This window comes from Macaca nemestrina, chromosome 6 (genome assembly GCF_043159975.1).
Source record: "Macaca nemestrina isolate mMacNem1 chromosome 6, mMacNem.hap1, whole genome shotgun sequence".
Classification (NCBI taxonomy): Eukaryota; Metazoa; Chordata; class Mammalia; order Primates; family Cercopithecidae; genus Macaca; species Macaca nemestrina.
Genome location: NC_092130.1, coordinates 84332155 through 84359231, shown reverse-complemented (window position 1 = coordinate 84359231; position 27077 = coordinate 84332155). Strand labels below are relative to the sequence as shown.

Below are 27077 nucleotides of genomic sequence, written 5' to 3'. Positions count from 1 at the left end.
ATTAAGTGCTAAATAATGGTTCACTCACCTTTGGATTGAAAGACTTTATGTCAAGGATTTTTCAGAATCCTTTCAAAAGGATATTATGACTGGTTTAAATCTGAAATCATTCAGTTAATTCCACTTCTGGTGTTGCACCACATATTTAGCCTTTGTTTTAGAGTTTGCAGCTTCGATAAAGCCTAAGAAGCCCAATCTAAAAGAGCCAGGTTTGCTGCTGCTTCAAGAGTCAGCTGAATACTACCTTCTCCTTGAAGCATTTCTTTCTTACCCCAGCTGGAATTAATCATTCCCTCTCTGATCTTTCGTAGCACTTTAATTATCTCTTTTTTGTAGTTCTTATACACATTGGTATAAAACCCCCAGCACTTTTTATGTAGCCCAAAATGTATGCAGTCTTGGCATTTTCCCACTTTCTTTTCTTCCTTCCTCTTCACTCTCTCTCTTCCTTTTTCCCTCTTTCTCTCGTCTGTTGTGTTTGCTTCACACTACCTGTAGGATTACATTCAGATTCATCATTTGATACTCAAGGCCTTCCTTATAAATTCAGCTATATTTCTTTTCTTGTTTAAAATTTATTTTTCCCTTTAAAAAATTTTTTCCACCCATCTGCACACTGATCTTTCTTTCTTTTTTCTTTTTCTTTCTTTTTTTTTTTTTTTTTTTTTTTTTTGAGACAGAGCCTCACACTGTTGCCTGGGCTGGAGTACAGATGACACAATTTCAGTTCACTGCAACCTCCACCTCCCAGGTTCAAGCAATTCTCCTGCCTCAGCCTCCCAAGCAGCTGGGATTACAGGCACCCTCCACCATGCCCGGGTAATTTTTTTGTATTTTTAATAGAGACGAGGTTTCACTATTTGGCCTACATGGTCTCGAACTCCTGACCTCGTGATCTGCCTACCTGTGCCTCCCAAAGTGCTGGGATCTTTTTTTAAAATTTTTTAGTGACAGGGTCTCACTTTGCCACCCAGGCTGGAGTGCGTGGTGCAGTCATAGCTCACCATAACATTAAAGTTCTGGGCTCAAGTGATTCTCTCCCAAGTCGCTGGGACTACAGACAGGAACCTGCTACCATACCTAGCTAGGTGTTTTGTTTTGTTTTTTAATTTTTTATAGAGACATCTTGCTATGTTGCCCAGGCCAGCTTGGAACTCCTGGGCTCAAGCAGTCCTCCTGCCTCAACCTCCCAAAGTTCTGGGATTACAGGTTTAAACCACACTTCTGGCAAATTCAGCTATATTTCTAATTGCCTCATTGTGAATTCTTTCATCTAGGCAAGCTGAATTATTCATTGCCCACATACATACTGCATTCTCATAAATGTGTGTGCATGTGCATGCTTGTGTGTATGTGTGTGGAAAGAGAGAGAAGTTTCAGGTGACTATTTTTTGTTTTTTGCTTTTTATTTACCTGTATTAGGAAACAACATGGTTAAACATAGACTCTGGAGTCTAATTGGGTTGACATCCCTCCTAGACAGCTTACTAGCTATGGACCCTTAAGTAGACTGCTCTCATCCTTTCTCAGTATGTATATATATGCACACATATATACACACATATATACAGACATATATACACACATATACATATGCATATATGCATGGATAGAGTGCATACTTCGTTTTTACCATATGAAAATATAAAATCATTGCATGTGAGTAAATATCTACATTATTTTTAATACCCAGAAGTAAATGTTTTGAAACTATTAACATTATACAAATAAATAATAGTTTTATTAATTTATTGCCTTTTTATCAGGAAATGGGGAGGAATGTGACATGCATGGAGTCATACTCTGTGTTCTAGGCACTCATTTATAAACATTTTTTCATTTTATAAGCCAAATAAGGGGAAGATACATATTAGACCCACATTGCTGGTGAGGAAACAGTGTCTCAAAGGAGTTAAGTAGTTGACCTAAGATTACATAATCAGTAAGTGATAGTCAAAATTGTTTTGTTCACCACAATATGCTGCTGCCTACACCAAATGACATAAGTAACTTCTGCTGTTTATGTTGGGTATGGTGACCAGAAATTTAAAACTTGGAGTCTAACAAAGGACTAGACTTTTAGATATGTTGATAGATTTTGTTATGCTAAAATCTCTAGGATGGCTTCTATTTTGTAATATTTGATGGGTAGGTTCAGAAATAAGGCAATATTCAGAAACAAGTCAATAGAGCTTTACTTACTAAAGTCAATATTGCTCACCAACTAAAAGTTTCAAAGTTGACTATAGATTATTACATGTGTTCTCTTCAGTTTTAAATACTGCATTGTTGTCAAAGACCTAAAAAAAGAGGAACATGTATTTCATCATTTCTGTTCATTCTTCATTCTGTAAACTTCCCCCTGCCTTAAGAAATACCAGAATTACCTAGACAATTCTAGGCCAGTTGTGAAATACAATGCCTACTTTTGTTTGCCACTGCCTGCTTTTGTTTTTACTGTAGACAGGCATAACATGTAGAATCAGAATCTAGTCATGGTTAGTCAGGTGTGGACACCACATCTGACATTGAGCATTCAAATAGAAACTTCACCAGTATCATCCATGTGAAGTTATAATTTTAACTTATTCACGTTTAGTCAGAAACATGACTACATGACTTTGTTCCAAATTTCCTCTAAAAACATTTCTACCTCAACTATCTTCCACCAGCCTGGAACATTGTACACAATTTATGTCATTCTCCTAAAGCCATCTAACCAGTTATTCTGAATAGACTTAACTGTTTTTGTGGGGGAGAGGGGTGGAATTTCTGCTTTTATGTGTGTCCAGTTATCTGTTGAGGAAGACTGTTGTTTTTCAGAAAATTTAGTATTGAAGCTTCTAATATTTTCTGCCTTTATAAATCTTGCAGACCATATTATTGTCCCTTTTGAAAGTATGAGGTTTTGTTCTATTTTTGCTTTTGTTAATTAGTTTTTGTTTTTATTAAATTAAGAAACAAATAAGTTAAACTTAAATCTGTTATTGCTTAATGTTAACCTTCTTTGAGAGCTGATCAGGGATCTTTCTAGTTGTGCTTTTAGATATCTCCTATAAGATCTTTGAAAGAGATCTAGCAAGAAAGAGATCTGGCAAGTTGTAAGTTTTAAGGCCTGAGTGCTGACTGACTTTTATTTAACAATGTTTAGAGTTCTCTTACCAAGTCCAGAATGCTGTTCAAGACTTTCTTTGTTGAGCTAGGTTGCTCTCTCTATTTCTTACTGCATCTGTTGCTCTTAGAGAAGCTTGGTAATAATTATAATGACCAGATTATTTATCTCTAGTAAGAACTCATTGCAGATGTTCTTTTAAGGAAAAGAAAAAGAGGTAGAAAGGAAGAGAAAGTATTTAAAACTACATTTTTTCCTAATCATTGTATTCCAGAGATGGGAAAAAGTGGACCCTTTGGTCAAAGTTCAGTTTCGTGTGAACTTTTTCTCCTGACTTGTCCTCTAAGGAAAGGTGCACAGTGATGGGAGTTGCCAAATGGTGTGTGTGATAGAAGAATGTTTTAGAGTAATCTGGAGGTATGGGTGATGTTTCTGTTGGGATACCATCTTCTAGATGATTTAGGCAACTATAACACAAGATATGTTTGTCTGCAAAGAATAGGTACAGCTAATAAAGACTTGTCTTAAATTCCAGTGATCTTGATACAGTTATTTATAATGATAGCTGGAGATTTAAAAATTGTATGTCAGGCGCGCGTGTGTGCGTGTGTGGGTGTGTGTGTATACTAAAACTGACTTCTGTTGGAGAAAGATGCAGGAAATGCAGTAAGTAGGATCAGCTTGTAGGCGGTGACTGAATTCAGTAAGTTGTGGTCACAGTCCTGTATCGGGGGCTTCAGGTGGTAGAAGGCTGGGCTAATGAAGTACGGATGGCCCCATAATATGGGAGAATAAATTTCTTCCCTCATTACTTTAGAAAGCAACATATTTTTAATTGGTTAACTCCAGTTCTATAGATACAATTCTTCCAGTAACTGTAACCACAGATACTCTGTTCACACATATTTTGCCGCAATTCTGATGGGAGTCTATTTGTAATAACAGTAATAACTACCATTTATTGAACACTTAGACATTGTGTCATGCACTAATCTAAGTTCTATACATGTATTAGCTTAGTTAATCCTCACAGCAGTTCTGTGAGAGTAGGAGCCACTTTTATCACCATTTTATGGATAAGGAAAGTAAGGTTTAACTAGCCTGCTCAAGGTCATACAGATAGCAGAGATCTGAACCCCAGCACTGTAAATACAGAGCCTATATATTTCATTTTTTTGTTCATTTACTTAAACGTTCTATATTGTTTAACTTTTAAGCCACCTCCATATTTCTGTGATGAATGCATATGTTCTATAGACTGAAGCCTCACATAAAGACAATATGGTTGAAACCTATTTGACCTCTTAGAAATTGTTGATGGTTTTTTGCTTTATTTTAATAGGTTTTTGGGGAACAGGTAGTGTTTGGCTACATGAATAAGTTCTTTAGTGGTGATTTCTGAGATTTTGGTGCACCCATCACCCAAGCGGTGTACACTGTACCCAGTGTGTAATCTTTTATCCCTCACCCCCCCCACCCTTTCCTCCATGTTCCCAAAGTCCGTTGTATCATTCTTATGCCTTTGCATCCTCATAGCTTAGCTCCCACTTATGAGTGAGAACATACATACAATGTCTGGTTTTCCATTCCTGAGTTACTTTACTTAGAATAATGGTCTCCAATTCCAACCAGATTGCTGCGATTGCCATTATTTCATTCCTTTCTATGGCTAAGTAGTATTCTATGGTATGTATATATATCACAATTTCTTTATCCATTCATTGATCAATCCCAGTAGTGAGATTGATGAATCAAATGATTCCTCTACTTTTAGTTCTTGAAGGAATCTCCACACTGTTTTCCGTAGTGGTTGTTCTAGTTTACATTCCCACCAGCAGTGTAAAGGTGTTCCTTTTTCACCACATCTACGCTAACATCTATTATTTTCTGATTTTTTTGCTTATGGCCATTCTTGCCAGGAGTAAGGTGGTATCACATTGTGGTTTTGATTTGCATCTCCCTGATCATTAGTGATGTTGAGCATTTTTCCATATGTTTAATGAGAAACCAAAATTGGAGTTAGAGTTCACCAATGTGCTTTTTCCAAATTATGAATTGTTCAAAAAGTTTACATTTTCCACCTGTTGAGATCTTCATTTTGAGGTTTTTATTTTTCTGCTGTGTCTAATCTACATCCCACTTTTCCAGGTGAATATAGAGGGCTTTTTAAAATCAATTGGAAAAGAATAAGTATTGTTTTGTAAAACCCATTGCTTTGAACATGGCTGTTTAGCACTTGCCTTTTAATACTTACTGAATAAGATGTTCATAGTTTGTCACATCATATGTGTTTAATTTATTCATTTAGCCAAAAAAAAAAAAAAAAAGAGAGTGAGCAAGACTTGCAATTTAAATAATAAAGATGATTCCATCTGCTTTCTCTCTTAGTATGCACCCTGGAATGAATGGGCAGTGGGAGACATGAAACTGTTGTTCCCTTAGTTGGTTTTAGTTCTGTGTACAACTCATAACACAAGTGTTTCTCTGCATAATATATATGTTTTTATAACATGATCCTAAAAAAAAAGCCAACAACTGAAAAAAAAAGTTAAACTGTCCCAAGCACTAGAAGATAAACTGACTGTGCCATACTTACTGAAAGAGAATATGTTGGTCTCTAATTGGTTTTTCCAGGATAATTTCAAATGTGCAATTTATGCCTTACATGTTAACTTTAGAACTAACTCCATCATAAGATGTGACTCCTCAGTGTTGAGTACCTGCTAGATGCCAGGCACGGTGATAGGTCCTGAAAGGATGAAAATTTAGTTTTGTCTTTCAGATAACTCTCAATCTTTTTACTTCATAAGTAAGGAAGGGCAGCTACAAGTAAGGGGAGAGGAAGAGAAGAGTATCATAGAATTAAATAGGCAAATACTTATAAATTGCTATAAGATGACCTAAAGTAGTTACTTTGGATGTTGCTAGCTTAAAAAAAGCGGGGAGGGGGGTGATCAGTAAATTTTTTCAACAATGTTGTATGTGTGGAAGGGACTTGCTGTGGGGGCTAAAGTAACCATAAGCGAGTGTTTCTATCCAGAAAGATCTCATACAATTCTGTAGAATTTTCAGATATGCTAGTCTTGACAGTGCTACTTGAGTATCATGCCATTTTAATTGTACCTGTCCTTACATCATACATAATGTTTCCCTTTAGGTTTCTATATATGCTGTGCCAGAAAAGATTGGTCAAGTTCACTATGCCTTGGAAACAACTGTGAAGCTTCTTGAGTTTTATCAAAACTACTTTGAAATTCAGTACCCACTTAAGAAATTGGGTAAGAATCAAATAGTGTCTCTGATTTTTGTTATAATTAGAACCTAGATTTATTTTGTGAATGTTTTTTAGAAAGAGGTTCTGCCCAAGTTGTTTGCAGAGAAAACCAAAAACCATTATTAATGCTTTAAAAATTGTTTGTATTTGTTAATATTATTTAGATTTCATGAATATATCTGAAGTTGGAGCTTAAAACACTTAAGTTTATAGGGCTGCTAAAAAGGTGCTTTATAAATGGGAATTTGCTTAGGGCTTAGTCTGCAGTTTGACTAATTCTAACTTCGAAGAAATACCCAATTTAAATAATAAAAACTGAGTAATGGGAGCTCAGTAAAGCAAGAACATTTCAGTACTGTTCAACATGGAGCTAGTCCTGGAGAGCAGAGTATTGGCCGTGAACTTTGTCCTTCTTGCTCTGGGAAGCTGATTGATTGTAAAGGAATTAGGCATCTCTTTCTTCACTAAGGGAGAGTGGAACAGTGACTCTAAAAGGGTTTGAACAGGTCTTCCTCAGCTGACATGTGGGTAGGGAGCATACAGAGTTAGAATAAGGAAGATTCCGTTTATTAGAAGTATAAAAAGAATTCATTGCTTTCACAGTGATAAACCATTGAATAACATACTTTGAGTAGAAAATGCCTAAGATGAGGGAAAGTTGATCACTTATTTCCTGTTATGTCCAGATTTGGTGGCTATTCCTGACTTTGAAGCAGGAGCAATGGAAAATTGGGGTTTGCTCACCTTCCGAGAGGAGACGCTTTTGTATGACAATAACACTTCTTCAATGGCGGATAGAAAACTGGTGACTAAAATCATTGCTCATGAACTGGCTCACCAGGTATTAGCAACCAAGGCTGTTATATATCACACCTGTGGTCTACTTCATGTCCTGGAGTTATTGTTAGCATTTAGATGCTAATAATTCTTTTTTTTTAAGTATTGCCTTCTTTTATAATAGAAAGATGCTTTTTAAACACAAACTTCATTTTCAAATGAAAATTCTATCAGATGTTTGTATAGGACTTTACAAGTTAAAGCATTTTTACATCTGTCTTACTTCACAACTTCTCTAAGGTGGGTATTAATCACATTTTACAGATGTGAAAACTGAGACTCAGTTCAAATAAATGGCTTGCCATAAGTCATACAGCTAATAAGTGGCAGCACTGGGCCATGAAGAGCCACTATCTCTTCAAGATCTCTTCTCCCCCTCAGTAATACACAGCTGCATCACCTATGACAAATGCCCATTGCCCAGTATAACATTTTGGGGAAGAATCTCTTTCCCTAAGTTGCACCCTTCTGACAACTCAAACTGTAGCTGTCAGGGCTGGATTTTTTTTTTTTTTTTTTTTTTTTTCATCTCCTGCCAGAACGGGGTTCTCTGTTAATTTTGGAGAGGGGGTTTCTGAGAAAATGGCAAAGGGACTGTTTGTCCCATGAAGAGAAAGAAAATTATATGGGTACATAACACCCCCATTCTTCCCTAACACTTTGTCTCTATTGTGCCCTGGAAGAGGTGCTTAACTAGCATTGGGTATGGTTTGGGTGATGTCATCACAGTTTCAGTATATGAATAGGATGTATTCTGGTCAGCTTATATCCTACATCAAACACCTTATATGAATCTAGCCCTTGTGAAGACTTCATGACAACTGGCATATGAGCACATTCTTATTTGCTTTAAAAATAGGTCATGGGCCAGATGCAGTGGCTCACGCCTGTAATCCCAGCACTTTGGGAGGCAGCAGCAGGCGGATCACAAGGTCAGGAGATCAAGACCATCCTGGCTAACATGGTGAAACCCCATCTCTACTAAAAATACAAAAATTAGCTGGGCATGGTGGTACATACCTGTAATCCCACTTACCTGGGAGGCAGAGGCAAAAGAATCACTTGAACCCAGGAGGTGGATGTTGCAGTGAGCCGAGGTTGCACCAGTGCACTCCTGCCTGGCAACAGAGAGAGACTCCATCTCAAAAAAAAAAAAATAGATCATATAGATAAGATGTCTTTTGGGGGATCTCCTCTAGGTCTGTTATTTCTAAAGCCACTCATCACCAGTTGGGAGTATTTCTCTGTTACTTCCTCTTTAGGACTTAGAAATCATCTTCCTCTGAAACAGGTTTTAAGATAATATCTTAGAAAAATATGTTACTGTAATTCTGAAAGGTGTTTTGTTTTATGCAGTAACCTTGTCCTTTTGCTGCTGATTTGAGATAAGCCCAAGACCACACTGACCAAATTACATACCTTATAACTACTTTTCATTTTAAGGACTTTTTTTAGATGCACTTTTTAAGGAGAATCTCTTATTATTTTTTTTTCTTCTTTTCTTCTTACTACCTCATAGAAGAAAATATTTAAAGATCTGTCTGACTTCATTTGTTTATATATATGCCATCTTTTTTTTTTTTTTTTTTATGAAACAAGGTCTCACTCTGTCACCCAGGCTGGAATGCAGTGGCATGATCATAGCTCACTGCAATTTTGAACTCTTGGGCTCAACTGATCTTCCCACCTCATCCTTCCAAGTAGCTAGGACCACAGGCATGCATCACCATGCCTGGCTTAATTTTTTTGTAGAGACAGAGTCTCGCTATGTTGTCCATGCTGGCTTGAACTCCTGGCCTTAAGCAATCCTCCTGCCTTGCCCCCGCAAAGCACTGGGATTACAGGTGTGAGCCACCATGCCCAGCCTGTATATGTCAGTTTTCTTAAGGAATGTTGTTTGAATTCTGTTTTGAATCATGCAAATACTGTCTTCAATTTGGGCAACTGAGGAGAAACAAAATATAGGCTTTCTGACTACAGGAAAATCTCTCATATAGAGACTTTTTAGTTGTCATGGATGGTTGTAGACACAATGGAAAATAATCTTACTAACTTGATATTAGAAGGTAGAAAAATGTCATTATCTAGGAAATCTCACTTCATGAGGTGGCCAAAAAAGGTTTTTATTTCCCTATATTCATGCTATATTGCAAGTTAAATTGATAAATATGCTAATAACCTTGCTTGCTTGTTTCCCATTCAGTTAAGGTAAAAGATTAACATTTTTATTTTAGTTTTAATGTAAATTTATATAATTTTTGTAAATTTTAAATTAATTTGAATATAGTTTGTTTTAACTATAATACCAGTATATTTTTAAGATATTGTGATCAAGTTATAAGTGATTACTATGACACTTCAGCCAATTATTTAAAAAATTCCTGAGACTGTAAATATCCTATGGGTTAATTGTTTTCTCTCCCCCAGTGGTTTGGCAATCTGGTAACAATGAAGTGGTGGAATGATCTATGGCTAAATGAAGGTTTTGCCACTTTCATGGAGTATTTCTCTTTGGAAAAAATATTCAAAGAGCTTTCTAGTGTAAGTACAGGGTTTCTTTGGCCTACTATGAATGCTAGGAGGAAAAATAGTCAAATCACATTTTCAGTGCATCTGGAGTAATGAAAATTGTTTCTAGGAAGGTATACCAAACTTGACCTTGGTTATTGATATCTATACCTTTTGAGATTTGACAGTGAAAGTGATGCTATTATTTATTGATGTGTTTCATTGAAAACTGAAATTATATAAGATTACATTTTTGTCATTAAGATGAACATTTTAAATTGTTTTGCAACATTTTCTTTTAAACAGCTGTAGTTCTTCTGTTTGCAGGAATTTAAAGTTGCAAAGTCCTTTTTGCAAAATTAAACTTTTTTATCCTGTGTAAAAATTAGATAAGAAATTAAAACATTTTGTAGTAATACTGTTTCTCTGTTATCACTGTGTACATTCTTGTAATAGTTATATATAGCTTGGTACAAATAAAATTTGCCCTTTTTAAGGTACAAACCACATTTTATGCCTTTTTCCAAAGATTAGGAATACCATTTCAGTACAGAGAAGTATAATAGTGATTTCACTATGGTATTAGACTCTTGGGAAATATTTTCAGGACTTAGGGATATTCAGACACACTAGGCCATGATATGACAGATATTGTCAAGGTAATTCAAACAATAGGTGGGAAAGTGTAAAGATACCTTCCAACCCCCAAATTGTTTGACTTTCTATTAAACTTCCTGATGTTATGATCCAAGATGGCTTTTAAAACAGAAGTGCTTTTAGAGCTTTTGATTTGAAATTTTAGATAGGGCTTATTGAAAAATTTCAAGTGGTAGGGGAAATTAATTGATATTAATATCAAGTGGTAGCTAGAATACTAAGAAAGATATTCTAAATCCGTGTATGCTACGTAAGCAATGAGATACACAGTTTGACCACTTGGTGGTGCCCAGAATGTGTAAAAACGTCTAATACATGTTCTAGGGGGACTCGTCTGCTGAGCTCTTAAAGAATTATTTCTGTTTAAGAGTTATATTTTATTTAAAACGGACCTCAGTTAAGGGAAATGTATATTTTCTTTGTAGAAATTCTAGACCATATATGAGAAATCAGCATAAGGACCAGTTTTTGTTTTTTCTCTTTTTAAATTTCAGGTTTCATTTAAAAAAAAAAATATGCTAACATTTTTAGAATATTCATCTTGGATTCCCAGAGTTGGCATTTGTTTACTTTGGTAATAGATTCTCAATTTTCCCATACGCTGTTGTTTAGGAAATGCTAATTTTAATGTGGCCAGGTTATAATTGTATCTTTAAATTTAAGGAATACTCATGAAGGTTACAATCTTCCTACATTTTTGAAAGCTTATATCCTGAAGTTTAGTGACACTGGTCATTTTTTTCCTAATGATCTTACATACTAATTAGTCTAATTCATACAAATAATTACTATACTTTTGCATTTGATACTACTTGTGATATTCTAATCTTTTCATTTTTTGACAGTATGAAGATTTCTTAGATGCTCGATTTAAAACCATGAAGAAAGATTCCTTAAATTCATCTCATCCAATATCATCATCTGTTCAGTCTTCAGAACAAATTGAAGAAATGTTTGATTCTCTTTCTTATTTTAAGGTATTGCTGTGAACAAAAAGGTAGCTGGAGTGGGTTTAAAATTTCATATGTGAGCAAGCTGCGTGACTTAGATTATTTTAAAATTAAATTTTTTTCAGGTATTAATGGTAAACTATAAAATGTTTGCTTCTATATAAATCTTGGCCTTAACTTTTTTGTGAGTTTTTTTTCTTTCTCTAACGCTCATTTAAGTTGTATGACTAGTATTCCAGACAATTAACCAGATCTTATAGCACTGCATCTTTTAAAGTCAGTTTACTCTCCAGATCTATAGGTAGAATGTGTTCGGGGAAGGTCCTAAGCAAGCTCTTGGCTGTGTTACTCAGAATTGAGGTATGCTCTCAAGTCAGGATTGCCAAAACAAGTAAGCAAAAAGAGATTTTTAAGAATTGAAGATAGATTTCAGAATCTGAAACACACACCCTGGGTTTTGAGGTAAAGAAAAAGCAGAATGTTAACCCCATTTGGATCACCATAGGTCAGAGAATGGAAGAATACGGATAACAGTGTCATTCACATTTATGTTGTGGGGAGGAATGAATGTTATGGCTGTCAGATAAGATAGAGAAGAAAATACACAAAATGTGTGAGATACAGTCTATGTCAAGTAGCTGAAAGTTCAGGTGATTTGGTACTTGTGGAGCAATAAGAGAGGTAATATGTGCTAGTGGGACAGAATTTTTGCCTAGGATAACGAAGAGAAACTTTTGGGAGGAAAATGGGAATTGAGTTGACCTAAATAATTAAAATATAGGTAAAGAAGAAAGAAGAATGCGAAGTATAGGGTAGGGCAAGAATGGAGCAATGAGCTCTACAAAGAAAATGAAGTACTTAGTGATGTTTTTTTCAGAGAGTCAGTGTTTGACCGCAGTGGAAGCCACACGTGAAGAGGGAAAAGAAGAGAAAGTTGAGTAGGGCCCAGTTGTAGAAGGCTCTGGATACCATAAGGAATTATTTTTTCCTATGCAATAGGAAGCTTGAAAAGACTTTTGAACAGAGGAATGACTTGATTAAAGTTACTATTTAGGAAAAGTAAATTGGTTTCAGTTTATAAAGTAGATTTAAGTGGGAAGAAACGTAAAGTCAGGAAATTGCTGCTAAAGTCCAGGCATGAAATGGTAAAAGTTTGAAATGAGGAGTGCTAGTAAGGGTGGAAAGAAAACAATGGGTATAAAAAATACTGGGCAGGGAAAGTACTTAAAGTATTAGTGACAGGGTAAGGCCAGTAAAGAAAGAGGTAGCAATGTTTTTCAGGTTCAAACCTGACTGACAAGAATTATTGTACAGGTACTATTAACAAACAAGAAAATCAGGAGTTCAGTTACCTATATTAAATCTATTCTAATTAGAGCTACTGGTGTGATTTTTGAAGCCCATAGTGGACCTGTCAATAAAGAAAATTTAAAACTTGAGGTTCTATTATACCAAAGTTAGAGCAATTATTTCAGGATTTGAAAACCTGCTTAAAATGCTATAAGTTCAGTATATAATAACAAAACAGAGTCATAACAGAGCTCTGTCTGCCTCTGACCCTAACCCTGTAAACCCAGAATTCAGTGTCTTCTGAACATGTAGTTTCCATATCATAGTCAACCCCTGTCAATATGGTAACTACTTGTTTCAGAGTCGGGAAGGAGTTGTCATTGGCAAATATTCTGTGTAATTAAGAGAAGTGGGATACTGGATAACTTATCAGTATTATGTACAAGAAGGTAAGCACCAGTAGGGAAATACGTTTACCAGACATATTCTGTTTGGCCTTTATAATCATCAAGCCTAATTCTGATGCAGGTTGCCTTGCAAGATTTCATTCATTTAGCAAATCTTACAAGTACTAACCATGTACCAGCCATTGTTCTAGGTGCTGGAGTTATATCAGGGAAGAAGGTGGACTTTGTCTCTTTTGTGAAGTTTCCATTTCAGGGGTCAAAGATAGAGACTGACAGTATACAAATGAATGAATAAGTAGGTATCGTGTTAAGTAATAGGTGCTAATATGAAAATAAAGCATGATAAGGGAAATGAGAATGACAAAGGAAATGATGTTTATAATATAATATGGTTGAGAAGACCTTCTGTATGGTGACATTTGAACACCACCTAAGGCATGAGAAATGTGGTTTTCTTGGGGAAGAATATTCCAGGCAGAGGAAATAACCAATGTGTAGTGCTTGTGTGCAGAAAAGAGTTAATGTAGGAGGCCTGAGACTGCTATCCTTTGAAAGATCTGCTTGCAAGGTTGACTCTTGGGTGGCATGTGGGAACTTGGGTTTTGGGAAAGTTCCCACTATTGCATGATAAGAGTGGCTCACTGTGCCTAAACAATGTAGTTTATGCTGATAATCTGCTTTCCTTCTGGGTATCTAGAGTTTTGGTATGTACTAGGCAGAAGGTACCTCTGTGACTAGCCCACAGTAAACAACCTGGGTGCTGAATCTCTAATGATCATCCCTGTTAGATGGTATTTCACACATGTTGTCACAACTTTCTGGAGGAATTAAGTGCATCCTGCGTGACTTCACTGGGAGAGGACTTGGAAGTTTGTGCCTGTTTTCCTCTGGACTTTGCCCCATGCACCTTTTTTCTTAGCTGATTTTACTTCATATCTTTTCACAGTAATAAATCATAGCAGTGAGTATGACTATATGCTGAGTTCTGTGAATCCTTCTAGTGCATCATCAAACCTGGAACTGGTCTTGGGGACTCTCACATGAGATATGAGATTGAGAGAGATATATGAGATTGAGATAAAAGATTGCTTGCATGTTCAAGCACCAGCAAGGATCCAATGTTATCTGGAGTAGAGGAAGCAGAGGAGAAAGTAGCAGTTGAAGTTAGAGGGATTGTAAGAGGCCAGATTATTATAGGGTCTGCTAAGCCATGGTAAGGACTTTGATTTTACTCTAAGTGAAATGAAAAGTGATTTGATCAGGGAAGTACCATGATATGGCTTATTTTGTAAAAGATCACTCTAGTCTTCAATAGTACATGGAGTTAAGAGGACTAGTTAGGAAATTATTGTAATAGATGGATGGCGAGACAATGGTGACCTGGACAAGGGTGGAAGTTGTGAAGGTGATGGAGTTACAACTGGACTTAGAATGTATTTTAAAGATTGATCCAGTAGAATTTGCTCACGGATTAGATATGAAATACAAGAAGGAGGGGTCAGGGTAACTTTAAGATTTTTACCTGAATAACTGGAAAAATGGAGTTGTCATTTGCTGAAATGGAGAAGACTGCTTTAGAAGTAGGTTTAGGGAAAGAAGGGGGAAGAAACTTCAATTTCTGAGTGAGTATGAGATATGGATTAGACATCCAAATGGAGATACCATGCAGGCAGTTGGATATGGGTCTGAAATTCAAGGGGGAGGAAGTCTGGTTAGAGGTATACATTAGGGGATCATATGGAAACCTTGGAGTTGGGAGATCAACTAGGAAGGAAATTTAGACAGAGAAAAGGGGTCCAAAGATCAGATGCCAGAACACACTTCCCTCATTGGAAGATGAGGAGGATTCAGTAGAAGAGACTGAGAAGGATGGCCAGTGGATAGGGAGAGAATCAAGAGTAGTGTCCTGCAGCTCTCAAGGAGGAGCGGGTGATCACTTATATCAAATGCTATCAATAGATGGATAAGATGAACCTGAGAATTCACATTTGTATGGCACCAGGAAGTTTACCAGTGACCTTGATAAAAATACTTCCGGCTGGGCATGGTAGCTCATGCCTGTAATCCCAGCACTTTGGGAGGTCGAGGTGAGTGGATCACCTGAGGTCAGGAGTTCAAGAACAGCCTGGCCAACATGGTGAAACCCCGTCTCTACTAAAAATACAAAAATTAGGTGTGCTTGGTGGTGGTGCCTGTAATCCCAGCTACTCAGGAGGCTGAAGCAGGAGAATCGCTTGAACCCAGGAGGCGGAGGTTGTAGTGAGCGGAGATCGCGCCATTGCACTCCAGCCTGGGTGACAAGAGTGAGACTTCATCTCAAAAAATAAAAATAAAAAATACTTCCAGTAGAGTGATGATTAGAAGATGGCTCAAGAGAACATGGAAAGAGAGCAAATGGGGATGGCAAATTGAGGACAACCCCTTTGGGGAGTTTTGCTACAAAAAAATAGCACCATAACCGGAGGAAGGTGAAGTTAGGGAAAGGTAGAGAGCCTTTCATTTGTTTAAAATTAGGAATGTTACGTCGTTTTTGTTTTGTTAATGGGCATGTTACAGTATGGAGGGGAAAGTTGGTGATGCAGAAGAGAAAGGACTGTTGGGGACAACAACGAGTACTTACATTTATAGAACAAGTAATAGCTATGAAGCGTGATATAGAAATGAGTAATAGGTAATAATTTAGTATTTGTACAATAATCTTGACATTACTACATTTTAATCAAAAGTGAAATTCATTCAAAAACTACTAGAGTGCCTACCATGTAGTGGGCATTGTTTTAGTCATTGGAGTTGAGTTTTCACTTTTTCCTCTCAGTTAGCTTACAGCGTAGATGAGGAAATAAATGTGTAACAGATACAGGATGCCAAATAAACTGTATTGAAGATGGAGAAATGTGATTTCTATTTCAAACCAGGAAGGGCTTCACAGAGGAGGTGGTGCTTATTTCAGGATTGGGAAGGATGACATGTATATCAATGGATGTAGTGTGACCTTAATAGTATGCTTGCTGCCCTATACATTTGTTAGTTCCAAGCATTTGAAGTGACTCTGCAGGAAGAAAAGAGATTCTGGTTACTTCGCAACACAATATACTAAAATAAGAAATTAATGACATATCTAAAAGGGAGTCTTTTGAGAGCCTTGCCAATTTATTGTGTCTCCAGTAGTGTGTGCTCATGAATTCAATGGGTAATTTAAGCACTGGGGATGGAAGTGTGGATGCCACAGAAAATTTGCCATGTTTTTCTATTAAAATGTATTTATAAATACTTAGCTTTTCAACACTAACACCGAAACAGTGAGTATACCAATAGACCACACGGACTGGCTCCTGGTTAGAATAGTGCACATGGGAATCTACTCATTAATTCTTTTTCAAATCCTTTAAAACAATGTTAAGATAGTTGAACACAGTCCACATCTAGTTATAGCAGACTAAGTAGCAGTGTATTATAACTAAGTTCTACATATGGAAGTAAATTTTTAGAATGACTATAGTTTGAATTTTAGATTCCCAATTTGATAATCTATAGTATTCTATTATTTTCTTTTTCCTCACCTTTTTTTGGAGTAGGGAGCTTCTCTCTTGTTGATGCTGAAAACTTACCTTAGTGAAGATGTGTTTCAACATGCTGTTGTCCTTTACCTGCATAATCACAGCTATGCATCCATTCAGAGTGATGATCTGTGGGATAGTTTTAATGAGGTAAGTGACCTGGGTAATTTATTTAGCTCAGTAAAAAGAGACGAGTTCGTCTATTTATACTCTTTAGCATGTGTGTTAAGTTAATCTGTGGTACAAAGCATAGTTATTTAAGAAAGAGGGGGATGGAGCTTGCTATATAAATATTTATGAATGGAGCACTGAATTTTATGTCAAGAAATGAGAATGCTGTTCTTAGTTGTTGGAAAAAATGTGTGTGGACTTGGGTAGCCAGTTTTTTGTTTGTTTGTTTGTTTTTTCTGTACCTTAATTTCTATTCCTATTTTGTAGGAAAGTTGTCTTCTCCATATTAATGAATATTACTATATTTTTATTATTTGACTTTTTTTTTTCAAAAATTTCTTTTCCTATCCTTACCCTTTTTTAGTTTTTCTGCCTCCTTTGAATGATTCTGTACTCTGCTCTATGAATCTCTTGCCTTTGTGACTGTTCCTCCAGAGTAGATGATACTTCACAAGCTGACTGCATATTACACTTGGATGGTTTTGCTGTTGGAATTTTGTCATTCCTGGAAATATTCTAGCAAAAAATGTAATTATGTAGAAGTTACACTTCAAAGCAGCACATGAACCCGGGCTGCTTCATGCATGTATGCTGACTGCAAAACCCTTATAAGCATTTGCGTTTGTTACCCTGATTTAGATTGATGGGTCATAATGCTTTAAAAGATTACAGACTTGACTGGGCGTGGTGGCTCATGCCTGTAATCCCAGCACTTTAGGAGGCCAAGACAGGCAGATCATGAGATCAGGAGTTTCGAGACCAGCCTGGCCAATATGGTGAAACCCCGTCTTCACTAAAAACACAAAAATTAGCCAACGTGGTGGCACGCACCTGTATTCTCAGCTACTTGGGAGGCTGAGGCAGGAGAATCATTTGAATCTGGGAAGCAGAGGTTGCAGTGAGCCAAGACTGCACCATTGCACTCCAGCCTGGGTGAGAGAGCAAGACTGTCTCAAAAAAAAAAAAAAAAAAAAAAGGAAAGATCAGATCGCAGACTTATTTGGAAATTTGATGAAAGTTCTGGCCATATTACTCAGAAAAACCACATATGTGCAGAACATCACACAGAGTTTCAAAGTTTTATTGACTCTAGGTTAGGAACCCCTGCTCTGGATCTTTCTCATACATTCTTTCTGCTTCTTTGCCTCATCTGAATCCTGATATTTTCTAACTGTTAATCTTTTGCCCAGAAGATATATCTTCCCTACTCTCTGAATTCTCTTTGAGAACTTATTACCTAACAGTTGTTCCCAAATCATGGTTTTATTCCTCTGCTATAGTAGCATTTCATTTGAAAGCCACATTGTTTACTTTATACTTACCCTCTTATCTGTTGGCATTTAGAACATATTTCTGCCTTTCTCATTGACTGCAACTTTTGCATCATGGTGTTTTTCTTTCCCAAACTAGTTCCTAACAGTATCCTCAGGTTTTTCAGCATCCACATCAAATTATGCATTGGCTTCTTCACTTCAGTACTGCTTCGACACCCAAAAGCATCTTGATTTTAGGCAAGCTTATTTTCTTCTAATTCTCTGGTTCAGAAATAAATAGGTTAGGGCCATGATAAATATAAGATTAATTAAAATGGGAAGATTTGCTCCATCCTTTTGTGCTATAAATAAATGGGCATATGGTGATTGAGGTAAGGCCTGCTGTAGTAGAGTGATTTTATCAATTTAGGTACATCATGACTTTGTTGCTTACAATTCAAATTCATATATAAACTAGAAAAATAATTTGAATCCTAAGTTTAACCACCTGCTTTAAAGAGGCTGTTGTTCAAAAATTGCTTCTTAGTTATTGATACTAGATGTCTTAGGGGCTTTGGGCCTTAGAGGGTCTGCAAAGCTCTGACACTAGGTTCTAGATTTTATAGATAACTTCATATATTTTCTGGGAAAGAAGGTCTGTGACCACCAAAGTAGTTTACCTCTGTTTCTGAGAAAGACTTAAGGCAACTGACCTGTTCATATGTCATTCTTCTGCTGCTGCCGCTGTTCCCTGGCACTCCCACAGTATTAGGTCCTAAGAGACTATCATTATGGAGGTGGAGGGTAGGAGCATAAAGAGAAACCCAGACTCAGGTGATTCACAGCATTGAGTAGCAATGATTCTGATTGCAGACTTATATCATTATTCGTATCTTCTAGATGATAGTATTGTGATTTGAAAGAATACTTATACCTTCTTAGGGATTTTAATATTGATGAATTTAGGGATTTTAATGAACTCTTAGTTGGTTGATACATGTGCGACTTCTCAACCTAGTGCCTCCCTCACTCCCTTAGCTATCATTTAGCTCTGTTCCAGGTTACATTCCTTTTAGCAGTTGCTCATTTACCTAGATTAGAGGTGTAAATTCAACATTCCTGTTTCTTTTTTATGTTAACATTAAATGTATTCTTTATAGGTTGTAGGAAAAGAGGGAAGCGTACAGATAAATTAAAATTAAATTTTTAAACCAATTTTTATTTTTAAGGATAAAGAGTTTTATGTATATACATTTTATAGGTCACAAACCAAACACTAGATGTAAAGAGAATGATGAAAACCTGGACCCTGCAGAAAGGATTTCCTTTAGTGACTGTTCAAAAGAAAGGAAAGCAACTTTTTATACAACAAGAGAGATTCTTTTTAAATATGAAGCCTGAAATTCAGCCTTCAGATACAAGGTACATGCCCTCTTTCTTTTCATGCCATCTCTTTTGCACCCTCAGTGATCATAAGTTCTTATGAAACCTAACAAGATTATCCCTTCCTAGGAATAGCTTAACAAAGTTAACGTTCCTACCAATTTTTTTTAAAAAAAGAAAACCAACAAATCATATGTAACTAACTGAAATAATAGTAATTTTCCAATATTTTCTCTTTACAGCTACCTGTGGCATATTCCACTATCCTATGTCACTGAAGGAAGAAATTATTCAAAATATCAGTCGGTATCACTACTGGATAAGAAATCAGGTTTGACTATAATGACAGTTCTGATTGGAAATGGCATAATTTTAAAAATTGGATCAGAGTGCATATATAAGATTACACTTGCCCGTGTGGACACTCTCTGAATTGATTTTATGAGTTGCATATACCAGATGTGACTAACGTGAGATTGATTCTGTATATCATGCACAAAACTGGCTTTAGCCATGTGAAATAAGGTACAAAAATTTGCAGAGAATGTACTGGCATTCCTGAAAGAAAATAGTGAATGCCATGTTTTTATATTCAAGATTAATATTTTGTTACAAAATAAGAGGGGTTTCTTAAAGTATACTCTGCTGTCTGCTGTCTCGGGTTGGGCTGGGGCAACTGCATTTTAACAAGATACACCCTAAATGATTTGTGTGCATAATTGAGGTTGATTCATGATCGGATTTAGAGTAAATAGTTATTTCAATATGCCCTGAAGACATAGCATATGTTTTGGGGAACAAGAAAATGGGGGAAGAAACTGCGATAGCAAGGTGGAGGGAAATAGTAAAATATAAACATGGTGTATGCTGACCTACAATATGAAAAGCAATTGAAACGTAGTGGTATTTGTTAAATACCACTATGAATGTCACACCACATATCTTCCTCTTAATTTACATCCTAAAGAAACACAAGGCTCTTGGGTTCTGTAGTATGCGTTAGTGATGCTTTGGATTGATGAAAAGGGAAAATTTCTCGTTTGAATTTGGATCTGGTGTCAAAGCCTATATTTTTGAGGGGTGAGTGTAGCTTAGGGGTAAGAGAATGGGACTTTGGAGACTGCCTGGTTCAATTCTTAGCACTACCATTGATCACTTATATGATTTTAGGCGAGTTATGTGAGCCTCATTCCCTCAGCTGTACAAAAGATATAGTAATTATACTTACTTTATGTAGTTGTGGTGAGGATTAAAAGAGCTCATTTATATGAAGCACCTAGAACAATGCTATAATGTATCTATATTACATAAAACCTGGAAAATGGAGAAAAAATAATATTACCATCAAAACTATTCTTATGATTATTTGTTTACAGTCATTTTTAATAAATATTTGTAGTCAAAATTTATATATATATATATGATTTCTGTATCTTACCTTTTTTTAACCTACTTGATTCACCATTTGTTGTTATAAAATATTGCCTTAATTAAATATTTCAAATCTTAAAGGTTTTTCCATTATATGAAATTTTTTAAGGAATGGTTTTCAAAAATGAAAACTGCACTACCTTTTGTGATTTGGTACATATAACTAAATCACCCTTTTATTGTCTAGTTACAGTTGATAATGCCACCTGAAATACATGTGCCAGTTTCATTGCAGTTTGACCATAGTGGAATGTTAAAGCAGCAACAATCTAATTATTTAAAATCCTAGTGGTAGTAGGTAACATCATCATATCTTTGACAGCATAGCTGGGAGTGCAAGGAATTGCTACTGTCTTTGAGTAAACAGAACTCTAACTTTGAATGAGCCCTAAAAGAATAGTCTCTGACCCAAAAGAGAACAAATAACCCCATCTCCCTATATCCTGCAGCACAGCCAAAACATGGCTGGAATATTTGCAAGAAACTAATATGGAAATTTTGCAAACTTTCTGACAGTATATTAATTTTTAGTGCTATTAGAAATAATTGGGCAATAAGAAATATTTTATTATCTGGTTTTTTGTTTGTTTGGTTTTTGTTTGTTTGTTTGTTTTGAGTTGGAGTCTTGCTCTGTTGCCCAGGCTGAAGTGCAGTGACAATATCATAGCCCACTGCAGCCTCAAACCCGTGGATTCATGCAATCCTCCTGCCTCAGCCTGCCAAGAAGCTAGGACCACAGGCACATATCACCATGCCTGGCTTAATTTTTGTATTTTTTGTAGAGACAGGGCCTCACTATGTTGCCCAGGCTGATCTCAAACCCCTGGCCTCAAGTGATCCTCCTGCTTTGGCTTCCCAGAGTGTTGGGATTACAGGCATGAGCCACCGCACCTGGCTCCTCTTTACTCTTTACCTCAGTTTTCTTCTGAGCTTGTTAAGCTCTTTTTGAGAGTTTAGCCCCATAGACTAGCTCATATTTTACTTCTTTAGCCTTCTAGGCCCTTGCCTGGCATTCTCTGCTTTTGCCGCACAAAAATTCTATCAGCAATGCAAACACACCGTACTGCCTCTTTAGGTCTTTGCATATGCTGTTTTCTCTCCTTGAAGAACACTCTTGCCTCCTCACTCCCTCGGCCTACTCCTGTTTATTCTTCAGATCTTAGCTCAGCCATTGCTTGCTCGAGGAAACCTTTCCTCCCCTGAAGTCAGGTTAGATGCCCTACTTAGGTTTTTAAATAACATTCTGTACTTCTCCACTCATACACCGTAAGTACTGTTCACTCGTATCTATCCTCATATTAGGTATTTCCCCCATTGACGGTAGTGATCATGGCTATATGAATCACTGTAAATCACTTTAAGTACTCAGTAGGCACACAAAAACTTAATGAATTAGTAAATTTTAGTCCATAATGAAGTAACTCCAGTCTCACTATAAAAATTTCTAGGAAAAGAACATGCAAAGCCTGATAAAATGATGTTTTCTTTTTCCCTTCCTCTTCTTAGTAAAGAGGAATATACAGAATTCACTAGAATATAATTGATTTAATCTAGAACTGGAACTGGGCCAACATATGATGAAAGTAGTGTCTGTTACTTCCTCTTCTCAGCTGTTATTTCCCTTGCTGCTGCTGCTGCTGCTGCTGCTGCTGCTGCTGCTATTTTAATTCCTGCCATTTCAGGTTTAGAGAGTCCACATGAAAACTTTTGTCCTTATGTTTGACCCTGAGGACAGTTGAGCCTTCTTGGTTCCTAATGCTCCGATGAGAATTACTCTTAATTTAACTGCATTTTTATTTTTTCCATTCTCAAAAGAAAGGTAGCAGAGAGGGTGACTTCAGGCTTCTTTTATGCTGTAATACTTTAGTATAGTGCATTATTTTGATGCTTGATGGTTGGTTAAATCTTTAATATATTTTCTTTCTTTTTTAAATACATTTTCATGTGTTCTAATTCAAGGATTGTTGGGTTAGCTCATTAGTTCAGTTGTATACAGGAGTTATGTTTGGTTAATATATTTGTCTCCTTTTCTCACATACATGAATTTTGAACAATTAGTATTTATTGTGCACAAGAAATGCTGATGGGGCCATTTTTCCAGTCTACATATTGAGGAAATTATATTTTTAAAAGTTTCCCTCTTCCCTTTCTCCCTCCCTCTCTCTCTCTTATCCACATTTTACTCAGACCTAAGATCTTTAACTATAGGAGATTTTCATATTAAATCTAATGCAAAACATTCATGTTTCCAAATGGATATCACTATCAGAAATACTGCTGTGAAAGTAAAAGATATGTCATTGGAAGAAAAGGTAATTAGGATGAAAGAAGGAAGGGCATATAGTAATTAAAATATTTATCATGTGCCATTCTCTGCTCTTGTCTTTTTTTCCCCTGATAAAGTAAAGGAGAAAGAAAGGGGTATTAGAGAAGGGAATGCTTTTGAACAGGAGTGATACAGTTCAATAGCATGTATGATGCTACTCTGGAGCAAACTGTACAGGAAATTTTGTAACTTTGTAGTAAAAACATGATTTTTAGTTTCAGAACTTTAATTTTTTTGTAAAACAATAGTTGATTTTCATAGCTCTTTGACAAATGGTTTTTTAAAATCACTGTTAGATTACTTCATCTGGGCTTCTGCCATTTAACATTGCAGTCACTCACTCTTTTTTGCTACTCAATAGACTGAAAATTGAAGTGTTAATCTGTTAATGATTATAGTAAATTAAAAACATATGAGGGTAGCCTCATCCACATTTGAGCTGCAGGATGTAGTTACTTCCCTTGTGTGCAAAGCTATTATTTTTCGATACCTGTGGTTTTAAGGTCCACCATTCTGGATCATTCAGAAGAACTGAAAGAGACTAATAATGTTGATTCTTTAAATGATAACTCTCTGTCTTTGTGCTGTTGGCTGTACTGCGTTGTGTCATCTCGATGACAGTAATAATTTCAAGTATATTCCCAGCTGTGTCCCTCCTCTTTACCATCTGGACTTGGCTAGGTTTACAACATGGCAAGTTGCTTATCAACCAAGATACTCTGTATGTATTTCAATGTTTTCTGCATCCATCTAGTGGAACAATTGTCATAGCTATCATTCCTTGTCTCCTTTTATGGGCAAGGGAGATTTGGGTCTCCGTAGCCCTTCTTCCTGGGGTTCTTTGTTTCTTTTCTTTACCTTTGTTTTTATTAGAGGCAGAGTCCTGCTCTGTCACCCAGGCTAAGGTATAGTGGCACAATCATAGCTCACTGCAGCCTTGACCTAGTGATACTTGACCTCAAGTGATACTCCTCCCTCAGCCTCCTGAGTAGCTGGGACTACAGACATGTGTCACCATGCCTGGCTAATTTTTATTTTTTGTAAAAATGATGTCTCACTATGTTGTCCAGGCTGGTCTCAAACTCCTGGGCTCAAGTGATCCTCCTGCCTTGGTCTCTCAGAGTGCTGGGATTATAGGTGTGAGCTACCATACCCAGCCCCAGGGTTCTTTCTTGATAAAAGCTCCATAGGATATAGTGTTGGTGACCTGGAGAGTATTGATATTTTTGGATTAGCTAATGATAAAGTTAATTTCCTTAGTCATAGGTTTGCTAAAAATGGCTCCAACTTGGAGCAGCCACTGCTGCCATCACAAGTATCCCTTAAAACTGCATTCTGCCCTCGAAAAAAGGAATAAACCATATTTAATTGATCTTTCCCATCTGTTGCTATATCAGCAATATAACAGAAATAAGTATGGAACTTTTTTAGTAAGAAAGACTGCTTAGCTTATATGTCCTGTTAAGACATGATCAGAATGTCTTTTTTATCTTAAACATCTTTTTCAGTATCAATATAATTGGAGTAACAAAGATATTAAGGGCATCTGACACATTTAAATAATTCAGGTTTTTGAAGTTGATAAACCCTAAGGCATCAGGTACTAATATATAACCCTTAGTACCTAAGCTAAGGCTTCAGGTACTAATATATAATCTTTAGGTTGAAAACATATTTATAAAGCATTTTATATAAAAAAGTTTCACTACAGAATTATAATGATAGTGACCATTTTAAAACAGCCCAAATTGTTCAAAATAGATTGGATAAACTTGAAATGGAATATTATGAAGATATTTGAACACTGCTTATGAAGACAATGGAAAAATGTGGAGGGGTCTGATAGGTGAAAAAGGATAAAATAAATGAATATAGATCTGCCATATAAAATATTAAAAACAAGAAAAAAACTTGGCAAGAAGTACATTCCAGAATGCTATCATTGTCTGAGTTTAGATTATTCTTATCTCTACTTTTCTTTTTCTTAAAATTAAAATTTTTTTAAGTATTTGTTATTTTAAAAGGGTGTAAAAATTATATGATAAACATCTACAAACCTTTATCTAGACTTGATTTAAAACTATTTATTGTGACATAGTCATTATTTATTCATTCACTCACTAATTCAATGGTATTTGTGGAGTACCTGCTAGGTCATAGTTATAGGGGCTGAGGCGTTAGCAGTAAACAAAATAGTAAGCTTATATAGCTTATATTCTAAAAGTAGTAAACCTCAAGATACTTAGAAGCATACCCCCATTATAATTAAGTCTACATCCTTGTTGCCAACTTTAAAAGACATCTCTTCATTAGCAGTTTTAAGGATTTTAAAAATTCATACATATATTTTGTGATCAGTTAACTCTTAGCGCTTCATTATTGGTACATTAGTTGACATAATTCCATATAAATTTCTAACAATTCTCTCAGCATTTATAGTAGAGACCCAAAAAGTGCCTAACCTTTCCTATTATTTTAACCCAATTATTTCTTATTTGTCTCTTATGTAATCTTAAGCCTTCCCTAACGTTTATTTTGCTAGCTTTAAATAATGTGACTTTTCTAAATGACTTTGTTTGTTCTTCCTTCGCTAACATGACAAAGGACAGAGGCTGAAATGGGACACATTTTACACAGTTCTCTCACTGTCTTCCACTGCTGTCTCATCCTGCACCTTTACTTTCTCCCTCCCTCTCTCCTCTAGCCACAATGAACTTGGGAGCCAGTTCAGTGCATGGATACCATGGATACCATGTGTACTTTCTCTCTGGGCCTTGAGCACTTAGGTTTCCTACTATATCTTCTTCACTTGGCCAACACCTAAATATTTTGAGGTCTCTTAGAAGAATGACAACTTAGATGTCATTTCTTCCAAGAAATTGCTCCTAACTTTCCCTAGGAGAGTGAAGCATTTTTTCTATGTGCATTCGTTGAATGCTGTCTTTTCTTTTTCTGTCAATAGCGCTTGTATGATATTGTACTTGCCTGGTTACTTTAGACTGTGAGATCTCTAAAAGCAGAGATATATCTACCTTGTTCACCATTTGATTTCTAGCGCCTAGCTTACAGCCAATAATGCACAGTAAATAAATAATTGTTAAATGAATCTCTTGACCTTCACTAACATGAAAATAACTGTACTTGGAGACAGGCATTTTTTTCTTACTAGAATGGTTAAAAGTAAACTAACTTAGAAACAAAGCACTCATGTAATTTTTTTTTTCTTGTCCAATTGTCTTCTCTCTCAATCTCTCATTTTTTGGTTTCCATTAGGTGTCATCAATCTTACAGAAGAAGGGCTGTGGGTCAAAGTGAATATAAACATGAATGGTTATTATATTGTACACTATGCAGATGATGATTGGGAAGCTCTAATCAATCAGTTGAAAATAAATCCTTATGTTCTGAGTGACAAAGACCGAGCCAACCTTATCAACAACATCTTTGAACTTGCAGGGTAGAGTATACTTAGTTTGAGTTTTTTTCTTTTTTTAACAAGTGTCATTGATGTAAAGAACATATATGAAAAACAGTTTGAAAGAACTAGCATGTATTGGTTGGTACAATTCATTTTGGAGGATTGGGAAAATACAAGATGTGTTCATTGCCTCCAGGGACTTTATAAAACATTAGCTGCAAACATACTGAACAGTTAAATGAAACAGGATTTGACAGTAATTCAAGACTAGATATCAAAAACAGGATACATATTTTGTTGACTAAACTGATACGGGAGTTCAGGCTTTATTTTATTTCATAAGATAATTATTTTCAAGCAGCAGTTGGTTTAAGCATGAAAATTAGTGCGTATGCATTGGTTTTAAGGGACATCTCTGATGGCTGGCGCCACTTATCTGTACTGCTTGCCTCTCCAACCACCTCATGCGTTATAGAATCCCAAAACCAAGGATGACAGTGACT

General features: G+C 36.1%; 1 protein-coding gene across 1 annotated transcript in view; it reads left to right on the top strand.

Annotated features, from left to right (window-relative positions):
* LNPE (leucyl and cystinyl aminopeptidase) overlaps positions 1 to 27077 on the top strand; it is a 104323-nt gene that overhangs the window by 55956 nt on the left and 21290 nt on the right. Inside the window, exons 5-12 of the mRNA XM_011745139.2 lie at positions 6270 to 6390; positions 7073 to 7227; positions 9651 to 9764; positions 11234 to 11365; positions 16611 to 16742; positions 19278 to 19438; positions 19642 to 19730; positions 26430 to 26613. Coding sequence (XP_011743441.2) covers positions 6270 to 6390; positions 7073 to 7227; positions 9651 to 9764; positions 11234 to 11365; positions 16611 to 16742; positions 19278 to 19438; positions 19642 to 19730; positions 26430 to 26613 — 1088 coding nt within the window. The remainder of the gene's footprint in view (positions 1 to 6269; positions 6391 to 7072; positions 7228 to 9650; positions 9765 to 11233; positions 11366 to 16610; positions 16743 to 19277; positions 19439 to 19641; positions 19731 to 26429; positions 26614 to 27077) is intronic.